At 42.1% G+C, this 15270-nt stretch overlaps 1 protein-coding gene across 1 annotated transcript in view; it reads left to right on the top strand.

The window, feature by feature from the left end:
* The window catches only part of SEC22C (SEC22 homolog C, vesicle trafficking protein), a 72728-nt gene that overhangs the window by 27141 nt on the left and 30317 nt on the right, over nt 1-15270 (top strand). Inside the window, 2 exon segments of the mRNA XM_030197699.1 lie at nt 969-1087; nt 5390-5455. Of these exon segments, the coding sequence (XP_030053559.1) occupies nt 969-1087; nt 5390-5455 (185 nt within the window).

A 15270-nucleotide genomic window follows, 5' to 3' on the forward strand; every position in this document is an offset into this window, starting at 1 on the left:
TTGTCTTTTTGACAACTTTGTAAGCCTCATTGAATTCGAGAGGTATATGTGGGGTATACGTGCCAAAGTAAGCAAGTACAGTACTTGAATGTAGCAAGGGCCTGCGTAACTAACAGTATTCTGTACGTTGCATGTGTCAGCCCTTTACACTTACATGCTTTGCCACGAATACACACCCTTACAGAATAGCGCTTAGGTATTATTCTTCCACTTACTCGTGTAAGTGTACACTCACCTGCACAAAGTGACACTGTTTTCTACACTCGTGTTCTTCAGTGGTGTGTAAATGTGGGTGCCCTGCTATAGAATTGCCCTTTTACCGACCGATATTCAGCCGGCGGCGGTCAGCGTTTTTATGCCCCTCACTGGTTGTATTCCCGGATATTCAGTGCTAGGCCATGTCCGGGCGCTTGCATTTAATATCCGGTTTTGGGTTGGCCACTAAAGCTTATGCTGTGAAGTGCAATATTCAGCCCTTAACCGAATAAGCTGAACCACTTAAAGGTAGGACCGCAATTTATGCTGCCTAATCTAAACGGTTATCTTATGCGGTCAAGGCTGAATATCGGCACTTAACCGCATAAGTACCAACTCCTCCCCCAGGACATCCACAGGTTAGCCGGCTTCGGTTAAGTGTCGCTGAATATCAGCAGTTAGCCACAGAGAAGCGATTTAATTGTTTAGAATATTAACCAGTTGGTAAATAGGCTCCACTGGCAGTTCTGGGGTTTGCATTGGAACACGCATTAGTAAATCTAGCTGTAAGATAATGTGCCCTGTCACTAGGGCACATAGCAATTACACCTGAATTTGTAACTTGTGCTTGCATTTGGAAAGGCAGATGGAAGTAAGTGTCCTGTCCTTTGGGGATTGTTTCATTGTACAACATGGTAGTCTATCAAAGTGAGCTGAGTGTGCATGTGCAAACAAGAATGTTCACTGGAGCCTTTTTTTAAAATTGTCTAAAGCCCCCAGTTACAGAATGCAGTCCGTGTCTGCTTTGGGGATCCTGTCTCTGATTCTTAACATCATGTGCGCTGCCTTGAACCTGATTCGAGGAGTTCACCTGGCAGAGCGTTCCTTTCAGGTAACTTGATTTCCCTTCTTTTCTTGGCAGTTTTTACCTTTTTGGGGGAGGGCGGGGGAGGTGAGCAGAATGGTGAAGGTGGCAGAGGCACCGAATCTCGGGCTGGTATTGTGGTTAGTCATCAAGACTTCTGATCACTGTTGCTTTTTCTAGCAGTGCACTGCTTCACCTGCACATCTTTTGTCCCCTAGCTTGCTTGCTGTGGCTGTGCATAATATTTTAATCTCACATTAGAATTTTGCCTTCACTACAGTGATTTTTGCAATTAGTTTTATATCATCTTGCCTGCAGATTTCTGCATTTTAATTTCTAGTGGAAGCCATGATCCTGAGGAAAAGCAGCTGACTTATTTGACCTGCCTGAACTGGCTAAGGGAACACAGCAGACTTGCTAGTGGGCAAAAGCTTTCAGTAATTCTGTATATCTTGAGCTCCAATGTTATCTTGTGGTTTGGCTGTGCAGTTTCTTTCTTTTTAAGGTGTCCATGAAAATTATGCACTTGCTTACCAGGCCAACTTTTCAGCAACTATATTATGCAAATGAGGCCCTGCAGTGAGTCTCAGGCTATTCCTATTGCTTACTTGACACATTTTATTCCCTGCAGCTTTGCAAAGCCTTCTCACAAAGGCAGGGGCGTAGCTACTGGGGCCACGGGGGCATGGGCCCCCGTAGATTTGGCCATGCCCCCCCCTCCCGCCGCCGCCAACCCTCCCCCACCACCTTTGGGTACCTTTGCTGACAGGGGTCCCCAACCCCCGCCAGTCGAAATCCTCGTCAGCTCCGGGCTCTGGCACGGCCGCGTTGCTGATCTGCAGTGCAAGGATTCTGTTTCTGTGAGTTTGATGTCCTGCACGTGCAGGACGTCAGACTCACAGAAACAGAATCCTTGCACTGCAGATCAGCAATGCGGCTGCGCCAGAGACCAGCGCTGAAGAGGACTTCGGCTGGCGGGGGTTGGGGACCCCCGCCAGCAAAGGTACCCGACGGTGGCGGGGGAGGGTTGGCAGCGGGGGGAAGGGGGGGGGTGTCAAAAGTGGCAGGGGGGTCGGAAGCATTGAGGGGGGCTGAAATGTGCCCCCTCACCTCGGGCTCTGGACCCCCCCCTCCTGCGGAAGTCTGGCTACGCCCCTGCAAAAAGGGCCTGATTTTCAAAACTTCTTCTCTAGAGGCAAGAGCCCACACACATAGTTCAAGAACAGCACTGAAAACTAGCTTCCCAATGAAAATTTTATTCATGCTAGCAAAGCGAAAGTAAGGGGGAGGAACGTGACTGACGCATGTGCACAAGAGCTGTGCTTACCGAGAAACTCCTCTGCGCATGAGCCAGACAAAACAGGAAGTGCAAGCGCACATTGGAACCCTTCCACTGTGCCATGAATTTATAAGCCCTCTCCTCAAATGTTTGCAGCCTAAATAGGCTCACACCAAAGCATAGGAAAACAGGTGTTGATGCCTGACCTCACCCCTGGTTTTTCTCAGACTTGCAGGCATGTTTTTTTCTCACTGTCAGCACTACAGGCTGCACTGGCTTCTATGTCCTTTCAAAAGAAGCCAGAAACTGGCAATTTAATGTGAAAAATACAGAAGAAATCCTCTCCTCAAAATCCAAACACCATCCCTGTCCTGGTGGTGTGTTTTCTAGTTTAAGGCCAGCATTAGTTTCTCCGCTGTCTTCTGAGCATTTGACGTAAATACCTAATCACCTCATTTGAATCATTTCAATTCATTTAAATACAATTTGCGCTGATGTTCGATGCACATGCTCATGCACACTGGAGCTTTTTGTGCATCCTGTGCACATTAATATATGTGCAGTTCCAGTTCTAATCGCACCTAGCACCGGCATTAGGTATTGTTCATTGGGGCCAAAGAGACTTGCTCATTGGGGCCATTTTACTAAGGTGTGCTAACAGATTTAACACGCGCTAATGAATTAATGTGTGTTAAGTACTGAGTAAAAGGACACCATTGTCTCGATATTTGTTTTTCTAAAAGCATGGATGAACCAAAAGTAGCAGTCTTCCAACATGATCATAAAACCTTATTCATAACTCAGGCATTTTCTCTTAGGTGGGATCGTCTGGAAAGTGGTGAAAAATCCTGACAAAATGTACGTTTTAACTGTGTGAAATCACAAAAGGGAAATTTAAGAATCTGATCATTGGCATTAGAGAGTGACACAGTAATCATTACTGCGGTAATACCGCGGTTTCCGTGTTAATGGTGAAAAATTTAAATTAGGTGGTGGTACAGTGGTAACGGTAAGATGTTACATGGTAGTGTTGTTGGGAGCGAGGACCACCATTGCTTTTATCCTCCCTAGCCTACCTTAACTCGCCATGGTGGTCTAGTGGCTTCTTTGGGGTAGGAAAGAAACGCATTCTTTCCTGTCCGCTGCCACTGCTTTGCCCGATACGGGCCGCCTCTTCAAAATGGCCACCGCTTGAAGTCTTGGCAGCTATTTTAAAGAAGCAGCGGTATCGGGCAGGCCACGGTAGCGGGCAGGAAAGAATGCGTTTCTTTCCTACCTCAAAGAGACTACTCAAGGAGGATAGATTGAGACAGGAGATGGCATGAGCCTATCTAGTCCATTATGTGGGCTGAAGCTAGTAGCTGGATCTTGCCACTATTTTAGCTCGCCCAAAACGATAGCAAACACTATTGAAAACAATAGCAAATTATTATTAGAAATAAGGGACTGCCTATGCCTGGTTCATCAGTAAAAAGTCTAAAGCTGTTCCAGTTGGATAGGCACAGTGCCTTAACAGGTGGAAGATAAAAGACTTTTTTTTTAACTTATTTGACAGACTCTCTATTTTATACTCCTTTTTCTACACTGTTCTATAGAATAGAGTAATATGCGGCCAAATTTAAGTGAGGATATCCTGATAGGTTCATCTTAACTGTTGTAGTCTGGCTTGGGAAGCCTGGTGTTATAAAGGTGGAGTATATTGTAATTAAATGGAAGTAAAGTTAAACACTCCTTTCATTGAGGCACATGGAATCACATCTTCACCTCATCTGTTTTGTAGAAGTTTACATTTTAGATACACAAATGGATTATTCTGTTTTGAGCATGTTTCAGGGACAAGTGGTTTTATAAGTCAAAATAATAAAAATAAATATTTTGTTTCATTCAGATCTTTCCTTTGTTTAAACATACAATCTTTTTCTTTAGATTTATGCAATTTTATTTTGGTTGATTTATTTTAACTATACTGGGGTCAATTGTTAAAGCTTTGAGCAGGGAGATGTGGGGAAGAAAATTAAGACCACAGGGATGGTGAGGGAATGGAGTCAGAAAGTCTACTTGACTGCGGAGATGGGGCGGGGACAGGAAAAATTTGGTTGCGGGGAGGTAATGAGGACGAATTTTTTTCCCCACGTCACTCTGTAATTGGCATCTTTTTTTGCTTATGGGTGGAGGAACAATTGATAAGGAAATAATATTGGCAGTGAGGAAAGGGAGACCAATTCAGCATTAGCGCACAAAAGTTTAAGGGGCGCAAGCTCCCCCCATGCTGAACCCAGAATACTCCTGTATTTTCCTTATGGAAAGGTAAACCTGGCTTCTAATCTGCATACAATGCTTGATGGACTTGATAAACACACTCTCCTTCTGGATGTGCATAGTAAGAGGGATGCTATCGTGCTTCCCAGGTGATCTAAAGATTCATGGTTAACTTTATGGCTTTTGCAGAAGCAAAGCACAATAATAAACTGTTTTACCATAGATCAGTCTTGCAATCATTGGCAATCATTTAAACATTTTTGGTAGAGCAGACGTGAACGCAGAGGCTCATCTGCTTCTGGCAATTCAGAAGCAAAATATTAAAAAACTTTTGTTAGGTTTCATTTCATTTGTGTATCACTAAGATTTTTCTCCTTCTAAAAACTGCAATGTTTCTATTTCTAAGATACTTAGGTTAATATTTTGGGCTTGATTGCCTTCAGACTGCCTATATTGTAATTAGAGAAAAGGTCTTATTTTGTGGAAATGTTTGTTTTCCCTTTGTTAAATGAATTTGTGAAATGTAATGTTTGACCCTTAGTAAAACCTTAGTTTTGTAACCACATTGGGGCTTTTATTATAGATTTTGGCAAAATATAAATTTCCAGATTAGATTACATTGCTGACTGCACTCACTGTGCATATTTCCCACAAGCACCAGTACAAGTGAATGCGGTGTACTGCAAGTGGGACGTAGGTACATTCTGCTGGCTGGCATACTGCTTTCAGCTCTGATGCTGGCTACCAGCAGACATTTGTCTCAGGACTAGTTTGTTTTGTTTGTTTTGCAGGAGGATCATGAGGGTGCAGGAAATGTCATTGCATTTCTCATTGCTTTTGTAGCCTGTATTATGCAGGTAAGTGGACATGGCGTTGACTGAAAAATACTTTCCTGAGCACCAGTGCAGTGCTTATCTTGAATGTAAAAGTAATAAGGTAATTTGGATTCCTTGTTAGAAATCGCAGATCTACAGTCTGACTGTAAACAGTGTAATATAACATAGAGCCAAGTGCTGCCCATTGCCAAGTGGAAGGTCCCCAGCTCAAACTTCAAGTCAGGCCTTCTGTTCCCTGGATCGTCTGGGACTGGGGATGCTGTAAAGCAGCGCTTAGAGCTGCAAAAGTGGAGAGGGAGTCCAGGGCAGTTGTTTAATGGTGAAACCTAATGGTCAGATTCAGGACTCTGGAAGGAACCCTTCTTCATTGCCTCTGGCCAGGGGTTCTCAACCCAGTCCTTGGGGCATATCCAGCCAGTCAGGTTTTCAGGATACCCACAATAAACATGCATGGATAAATTTGTATGCACTACTTCCACTGTATGCAAATCTATGTCATGCATATTCATTGTGGGTATCCTGAAAATCTGACTGGCTGGGTATGTCCCAAGGACAGGGTTGAGAACCTTTGCCCTCAGCCAAGGACACTTCAGGGGAGGGGCAGCATATAAAATAGGGGACACAATCCCTGAGTAATAACAAATGAGAGCTCATGGTGCCAGAATCCTGTCTTGTACGTCAACTTATCTGAAATATTCTTTAACACAGGTAATGATTGAAAGGCCACTTAGGCACATTGCAGCATTTGCCCTCCCCCAGCCTTTTATTTCATAACTCTTCTACAACAGGACCGGTCGCAATCCCAAATGGGGTCACAAAACCCTCGTTTTGGATCGTGACCTGGGTGGGCCCATTATAAGAAGTCATTGATCCATGCCTCCTGGGAGGGAAGGAGTGGGGGTCGCGTGCTGTTCTACTGCTTTGGAAAAAGACACCCCCAATATACAGTAGTGTAACCTAGCATTTCTTTGCATATTTTGACCAGATTAGCCTTCTTTCATTTTTCACTGACCTGATGAAGGAAACCTAGATCTCAGAAGCTAGTCACTGATATTTTAAGGCAACTCCAATAAAAGACAATCACTTGCAGCCTGTTTGTTGACCTTGTATTTATATATGATGTAAATATGAAAAGTATATCACAATATATATAGAGATAGGGAATATACAAAATATAAATATATCTCTTAATAATTCAACACAAATTCAAGATATCTATAAATAATAATTCTTACATACCTGCTATTGTGGTTTACATTGACCACCATCAATTTTTCTTTTTTCCTTTTATCAATTATTATATATATAAATTTTATGAAAAGTGCTCAGTTCGCCCATCAGTCATATTTAAAGTGACTGGCTGAGTAGAGAACCATCATCGTACTTTGGCGCTCTCAAATGTTGGGAGACTTAATTAGCTTTTTAATATATCGTTTGATTTGGTGATATTGCATGAGGAACTACACACTGGACTGAGTTAGAAGCGACAATCGACACATTGACCACGCGGTAGCCAGGCGGTAACTCTGAATTGACATGTGTCGGGCACATATAGTTGCCTACGCATCTTAGTAAAAGGATCCTGTGACGACCAACAAATATTCTGAGTGCTAATGCTAAATTGTTTCCCCTGCCCATATGATTTCCTTACCATTTGCCGCACCCCCCCCCCTCACCAAAGTAAGCAGACCTACATATGGTTAAAATTCTTAAAGGCACACTGTCAGGGTTAGTTAAAGGGTCATATACATAGTAACATAGTAGATGACGGCAGAAAAAGACCTGCATGGTCCATCCAGTCTGCCCAACAAGATAAACTCATATGTGTATACCTTACCTTGATTTGTACCTGCCTTTTTCAGGGCACAGACCGTACAAGTCTGCCCAGCAGTATCTCCCGCCTCCCAACCACCAGTCCCGCCTCCCATCACCGGCTCTGGCACAAACCGTATAAGTCTGCCCTCCACTATCCTCGCCTCCCAACCACCAACCTCTCTTCCCCCACCTGCTCCGCCACCCAATTTTGGCAAAGCTTCTGAGGATCCATTCCTACTGCACAGGATTCCTTTATGCATATCCCACGCATGTTTGAATTCCGTTACCGTTTTCATCTCCACCACCTCCCGCGGGAGGGCATTCCAAGCATCCACCACCCTCTCCGTGAAAAATTACTTCCTGACATCTTTTTTGAGTCTGCATATGTTCACAACTGTGGTGCCACAGCCTCAACAAGCATCTTAGAGCATCATCCTGCTGAGTCTGGCTTTGTACTTCTCTTTGTGTGTCTGTTCTACTCTGGAGTTAGAAACTAATATCAGACGACAGGCATCCATCCCAGTAGAGCACCTTAGGCTTCAAAGCTTTCACTTTCTCATTAGGAGGAATAGTCTGAAGGTTAGAAGGAGCTGCAAGGCATAACTAAATAGGCGGTAGCAAATACATAACAAAGGTTTAATTTGAAGATCCTTGCTCAGTCTCAAATTGCCAAGCTTGACTGTGTCCCTTTAACATCACCTCAAAGTAACCATCTGTTTAATTAAAAGAAGACACTGCCGGGCAGATAAACTGTTGAATGGAAACAGTCAGTCTCTCCTGATGGAAGAGAGGTAAAAGCCACTTTTGCCCCAGGGGGCCACAGGTTGCCCACCCCTGTATTCCCTATTGGTTCAGGCACAAGGCACACCATACCAGGTTTTCATGGAAGCTGCAATCTGTGGCTGAGGACAGTCATGGTAATTGCTGGGAATTAACACAAAAGGAGGAAAAGTTGTAAAACTAGGGGAAGGAAGAATCCATTTAGCAGAGTGAAGCCCCACCGCATCTTAAGTCCAGGTTTTAACTGATCTGGAAACTCTGACCAGCTAATCACGGGAGGGGTTAAGGCTTGTCCCCTCCTTAATCACCTATGCCCCACCCATAAGAAGTGAAATTGAAAGGGGATAGATACCAGGCTGCATGACAGCTGCAGGTATTATGGACATAACAGAGCAGTAAGCAGCTCCCAGGAGTAGCCTAGTGGTCAGTGCAGTGGACTGTGAACAAGGGGATCTAGGTCTAAATCCCACCCAGCCTAGTACATTTGTGGTGGAAATTTGTGAGCCCTCCAAAACCATCAAATTACATACTATCCCTAAATGGAGTACTGGGTTCCATTCCCACTGCAGCTCCTTGTGACTCTGGGCAAGTCACTTAACCCTCCATTGTCCCAGGTACAAATATGTACCTGTATATAATGTGTAAACCGCTTTGAATGTAGTTGGAAAAACCACAGAAAGGCGGTATATAAGGCCCATTCTCTTTCCCTAAATATAGGAGACACCTGCAAGGCGTAGAGTTCAGGGCTGCTGAGGGACACAGCCAGGCCCGGGGCAGGACTGGACCGCTGTGTGCACACACCCGCCCTGCAACTTTCTGTCTCCGAATCACTGCTGTGCTGCTCCCTTGCTCTGATCTCTCCTTCTCCAGTGCTCCTGAGTGCCGCCCAGGACCCAGATGATTGCATTAATGTGATGTCGTGCTAATGTAATCATCTGGATCCTGGGCGGCACGCAGGAAAAGGAGAAGACAGACCCGGATGCAGGCAGGAAGAAGCTTACCGGTGCTGGGCTCAAGCCTGCCCCCCTCCCCCCTTGGAGGCCGGGCCTATGGAATTTTGCCTCCCCCCTCGGTAGCCCTGGTACAGTTAGGTACAATAGATTTTATTCTGTTCCTGGAGGGCTTACAATTCAAAATAAAGGAGTTATGGTGGGAATTGTACCTGGGTGCCGTTGAGGCATATTTTCAAAGCACTTTGGGAGGCTAAGTTCCATAGGTTTCTATGGAACTTTGGGAGGCTAAGTGCTTTGAAAATGAGCTTGATTGTCTAACGTCCACTGCACTGAACACTAGACTGCCCCTCTGACCTGCAGGGATGTCTGTGTGGTCATTTCTTTCAAAATGATGCCAGACAGACGTTCTTGTGTCTGTTTTTTTGGTGTCTATAAGTTGGACATGTCAAGTTTGGAAAAATGGCTTTTCTTTTTAGGCAACATCTGTGCAAAAACGTCCATCTTTGAACCATTTTCAAAAGGGAAACCCAGATGTTTTTCCTGTTCGAAAATGGCTCTAAGATGGACATTTTTTTGGACATAGCTAAATGTCCCAATTCTGACTTGGGTATTTTTTTAAATGCCCCTCTATATCTTAAACTGGTTCAGTTAGAGATTTCTGCTGTTGTTGGGTCCTCTCTATTCCAGCTTATTGGTTGATGTGTAAAGCAGAGGGCAGCCTGTGTGTGTTTAGTGTTTGGTTTAGATGGATGCCGCTAACAAATGTTTTTCTGCTTGTTTCAGTGTTATGTGTACCTGTTCTACACCTCGGCAAGGAAGCTGAGGAGCTTTGGACTGTGGCTCTTCATTTGCCTGTGCAATATTTACTTGCATGGACTGAGGAGCCTCTGGCAAATAGTCTTCCACATTGGAGTGGCTTCGCTTTCTGTATCTCAGACGCTGACCAGAAGGCTTAGGGAGAAGCAGCTGGACTGTGGAGTTTAAACATGAAGATCCACTCTCTTCTATCACATATTTTCTTCAAAAATCAATTTATTTTAAAATTAGATAATCATTTGGAGAAATGAACCGTTAAAAAAAAAGTGGCATAACGCTATGATGCAGATGCTACTCCTGTACTTCTTGTGCCATGTTTTGCTCAGTTAACAGCATGGATTTCTTAGCTCTTCTGTATTCAAGATTAATTTGATGACGAGCTCTGGTTTATCCCTTCAGCTGGTGCTCCCATGGTTGGTTGTATGATGTGATCCTTGAGGAAACTTTACAATTCCATGCTGTGCCATAGGAAGGATTCCTTGACTACTGGAGAAGGCTCAAGTGTCCATTGAAAAGCTGCATTAATGGCCCAGATCAGCACTGTTTGAACCAAAGTCTGACATGGAGATTTGTTTTGGTTTTCTAACCAAATGCCTCTCTAATTGTAGCTGGTGGTGGTGGTATCCCACAGCCTGATTCTGGTATATGAAGAAAAAAGGACATAGCTGGATAGGCTTCACGATAAACAAACAAAAAAAAAAGCAAACCCTGCAATTTGATTAGCCATGTTTGTAATTTACAAAGTTTGTCCTCCTCCATGAGGGTGGCATGTGGCACAGGGATTCACCTTGGTATTCCCACAAATCAAAATGAGTGGTTTTCCTTGAACTTAATCCATGCCTATAATTCTAGGCCATAAAGAAAATGTGTTACAATCTTTTCAATATATCAAGCACTTATTTTTTTAAAAACCTTTTCCAAATTTGGTGGAGTCTCTGCACTGGTAGTGACATTTTGGAGTTCACTATCAGAAAGCCTTGTTTTCTGAAGCTGGACTTCAGGTGCCTAGTGCTGATCCCTGATATGGAGCAGTGATGTCTTGATTAGAGCACCAGGCTGACAACCAGAGAAGCCTGGTTCAAATCCTGCTGCTGCTCCTTGTGATCTTAACCCTCTTTGAGAACACGTGCTTCAGATAAATGAACTCATTTCTTGTGTGTATGTGTTCGTGTATGCTAAAGTTCTAAATATTATCAGTTCAATACCCAACACTCTTTAAATCTCAGTGGGTAACGGTACAAATGCCTTTCTAAACCTCAGCGATGACTTTTTTCATTTAGACAGCTCAGCCTATAATTCACCTGCATCCTCTTTGGTTTAGTGTTTGTAATGAATTATCAGTATATTGTCAACTCTATTGTATATCATTTCCAATTAAAACACATTGCTTCAAATATCCATATTTAAGAAGGATTAGAATCCAAACTTACCTTGTTGAAATCAACTAAACCTGCCACCAACATGGGACATGTTTCGCCATTGCCTGCGTCAGGGAGCGGTCCTAGTTCTAGTGTGGTTTATTTGCCTTCATCACCAGCCTATTGCAAAACGTGGCCCATGTTGGTGGCAGGTGTGGTTGATTTCAACACGAGAAGATAAGTTTGGATTCTAATCCTTCTTAAATATGGATATTTGAAGCAATGTGTTTTAATTGGAGATGATATACAATAGAGTTGGGAAAATATTGATAAGTCATAGCAAACACTGAACCCATGAGGAGGCAGGCAAATTATAGACTGAGCTGTCTATATGAAAAAAGTCATCGCTGAGGTTTAGAAAGGCATTTGTGCTGTTACCCATTGAGATTTAAAGAGTGTTGGGTATTGAATTGATACACTTCAAAGCCTCTACAATCTTAATGTTGATGGACATTTAAAGGGAGTATTCTAAATATTTACATGTGTAACTGGTGCGGAAATGTTATCACCTGCTTTATAGAATTACACCCTTTCTCACCCATGTGTCCTAAAACCAGTTTGGTTTCCAGGATTTCCACAGTGAGCAAACTTGAGATATTTCAAATACATTGCTTCCTTCGTACGGGAGTGCATCACTTTCCTATTTATTGTGGATCAAATTTGGGAAGCTATGCTCAGAATATTTGATATGGATATCCTATTGAGAAAGAAGAGATTGTAATGGTACCCCAAGAAGCTATGAATCCAGTAAGACCTAATCAGAAATAGGTGCCATAATTCCATGGAAGGATCCCCAGTCATCTGTGCTGATTAACTAAAGTAAATCTGAGCAGGCACACTGATACATACGATGCAAAAAAAAAAAGAATCAGAGTATGCAATGCAGTGTTTTGGTTCTAATTGTTGGAGGTTTCAGAAGGAAATATATTTTTATTGTTTTCCTTATTGGTGCTTTGTTTTTTTTTTGTTTATGCCATGTGATCTGGATGTCATTAATTGAGGCTGTAGTGCTGCAGCAGTGGGCATATTCCCACTATTGATAGACATACCATGGTGATGTCCTTTAGCCAAGTGGCAAGGGAACATTTTTCATATGACTCTCTTAACATCACTCTTAGTTTTTTTTAATCATATTTTGTTAAGCCACCATGTTCATGGCTGCTGAGTCTGATCATTGACTACCTAGTACAAATCTTCCATTTTCTGGTACTGAGTGTTAAATTAGGTTCTACAAAGTTACAAGGACCAAACTGGGATACTTGCACCTTTATTTCTGATAGTGGGAAAGAGGCAATATTATAATGCTAATTTAAGTTCATGCTCTTTTTGAGTACCAAACGATTAACGGCCCTGTTTACAAAGCTGCACTATAGGTGCAAGTAGCATTTTTAGCGTGCATGCTAACGCTAGAGACATCCATATGGGTGTCTCTAGCGTTAGTACGTGCTAATTTTTAGCATGCGCTGAAAAACGCTAACGTGCCTTTAGTAAACAGGGCCCTAAATTTCTCAACCCCACTGCAATGAACTGCTTTGTATGTTTTAAGTAACTAGTGTTCATATGCATTCAGGTTGACATTTTAAAAAAATATTTATAAGCTGTTTACTTTAAAATCTAATATGTGAATAAATACATTCTGGAGTACACATATCCCAGGAACAGCTGGAAGTCCATTGACCACAACACAATATCGCTGGTCCATGCCAATGACAGGAAAGTAAAGAGTGGCTGATTTTGATCCTGAAGGGTTTTCTGAGGCTTTTTCTTTCATTTCCTAAAGTTAAAGATGATTCATATCTGTAGGAGTATTTAATTTTTCCTGTTTTGTTATTAACAGTACTCTAGTCCTAGATGATGTAGTGACTGACACCAGTAACATACAGTGCATTGGCTGGGCTGCTGTGATGTGAATTTTAATGTGAGCTCTTTTGATATCAGTATTAACAGAAATATTTTAAAATAATTTATTAGACTAAAGCAAGCAAAACTAATAGCACTAGGGCAAATAAAATTGCAAGTTCTGCCTTCAGCTGGGGATTTTTCCTTGAGTGAGGTTTCTCAAGTTGTGACTATAGGTAATAAAATCCCTGAGAATAGGGGGAAAATGGCATTCTTTCATTGAGTAGATCCCTGCCTGCTCTTTCACAAGTGACACTTACAGTCAAGTCTTAGATCAGTTTCTCAGACTATCACTGGACCTCATAGGAGGCCCACTTTCATTTCTGATGTGCAAATCATCCCTGAGGTTTAACATTTGTGTTAGATCATCTATCTCCCATTCTGGTCATATAGACACATTCGGTCCTTAATACAATTACTCTGTCTATAGGGCATAATGTAAAGAAGTGTAAAAATAGATAACACACAATGGAGGCAATTGTATAATAGGTTGCCACCATTTAATAACATGGGTAGTGAGCCAATTTCTATAAGGACAGTTATAGAATATTAGTGTAAATGCTACTTCATAGTGCCTAAATTTAGGCATGAATTAGCGGAATAGCGGATTTAGAAAATGTCCAAAAAGGAGCAATCAAAATGATAAAGGGGTTGGAACACCTGTCATATAAGGAATGACTAAAGAGGTTAGGACTCTCCAGCTTGGAAAAAAAGCTGCTGACGGGGGATATGATTGTGCTCTACAAAACCCTAAGTGGTGTAGAACAAGTAGAAGTGAATCGATTTTTTTTTTACTCTTTTAAAAAGTAAAAAGACTAGGGGACACTCAATAAAATTATATGGAAATACTTTTAAAACAAATAGGAAGAAATATTTTTTCACTCGCCGAATATTTAATCTCTGGAACTTGTTGCTGGAAGATGAGGTAATGGCGGTTAGCGTATCTGGGTTTAAAAGAGGTTTGGACAAGTTCCTGGAGGAAAAGTCCATAGTCTGTTATTGAGATGTACATGGGGGAAGCCACTGCTTACCCAGGCATTGGTAGCATGAAATGTTGCTACTATTTGGGTTTCTGCCAGGTACTTGTGACCTGGATTGGCCACTCCTGGAAGCAGGATACTGGGCTAGATGGACCATTGACAATTTTTATGATCATTTACAACAGATCTATGGCTTGTGCAAATGTTTATACCTTAAATGTTACATTTACATGCACAGCTTACAGTATTTTGTAAATTACCTATGTAAATGTCAGGTCCACCTATGCTCTACCCAAGTGAACACCCCGATAACAGTTATGCGCTATGCAAGTTGAATGTTTAATCATAGAATAGCATTAGATGTTGCCATTTACACGGGTTAAATATGCACTTATCTTTGTGGATGGTAGTATTCTTATAATCTTGTATATGTAATCAGTGTGTAAATTTAAATAACCTGTTATAGAATGAGGGGGATTGTAGCAAAGGCAAAAAAGGAAGCCTGGGATTCTAATGAAAGCATAGCAGCAAATGGCTGCTGCTTTAAACCCTGATACTGGAGCTGCTATCTATAGTTGAAGCAGTTTGATGTTGACTTCTCTGCCTATTTCATACGAACATAAATGCATAAGAATTGCAATACTGGGTCAGACCAAAGGTCATTTAAGCCCAATATCGTACAGTGGCCAATGCAGGCCACAAATACCTGTCAGAATCCTCCCAAAAGAGAGAGATTTCCATGCTTCTTATCCCCAGAGATAAGCGGTGGATTTCCTCAAGTGTATCTTAATAATGGTTTATGAACTTTTCCTTCAGGAGTCATCTAAATCTTTTTAAGATCCAACTATCCCAACTGAGTTTACCACATCTGGTAATAAATTCTAGAACTTTTACATTGCATGAAAACAATTTTTTGATTTGTTTTAAATGTACTTTTATTGTGTGCCTCTTAATCTTTGTACTTCTTTAACTCATTCCACTCAACTCATACGTTATAGACCTCTGTCATATTTCCCCTCAGCTGTGTCTGCTTCAGTCTGAAAAGTCCTAACCTCCTTTAGCCTTTCATCATAGGGGAGTTTATCCTTCTTACAGCTTCAGTGGAATGACGCTTCAGGCACTGGGCAGAATCGTGTCCTAAGATCCTTGGAACAATAATTTAAAGGTAGCTTACC

Source organism: Microcaecilia unicolor, chromosome 1 (genome assembly GCF_901765095.1).
Source record: "Microcaecilia unicolor chromosome 1, aMicUni1.1, whole genome shotgun sequence".
Lineage (NCBI taxonomy): Eukaryota > Metazoa > Chordata > Amphibia > Gymnophiona > Siphonopidae > Microcaecilia > Microcaecilia unicolor.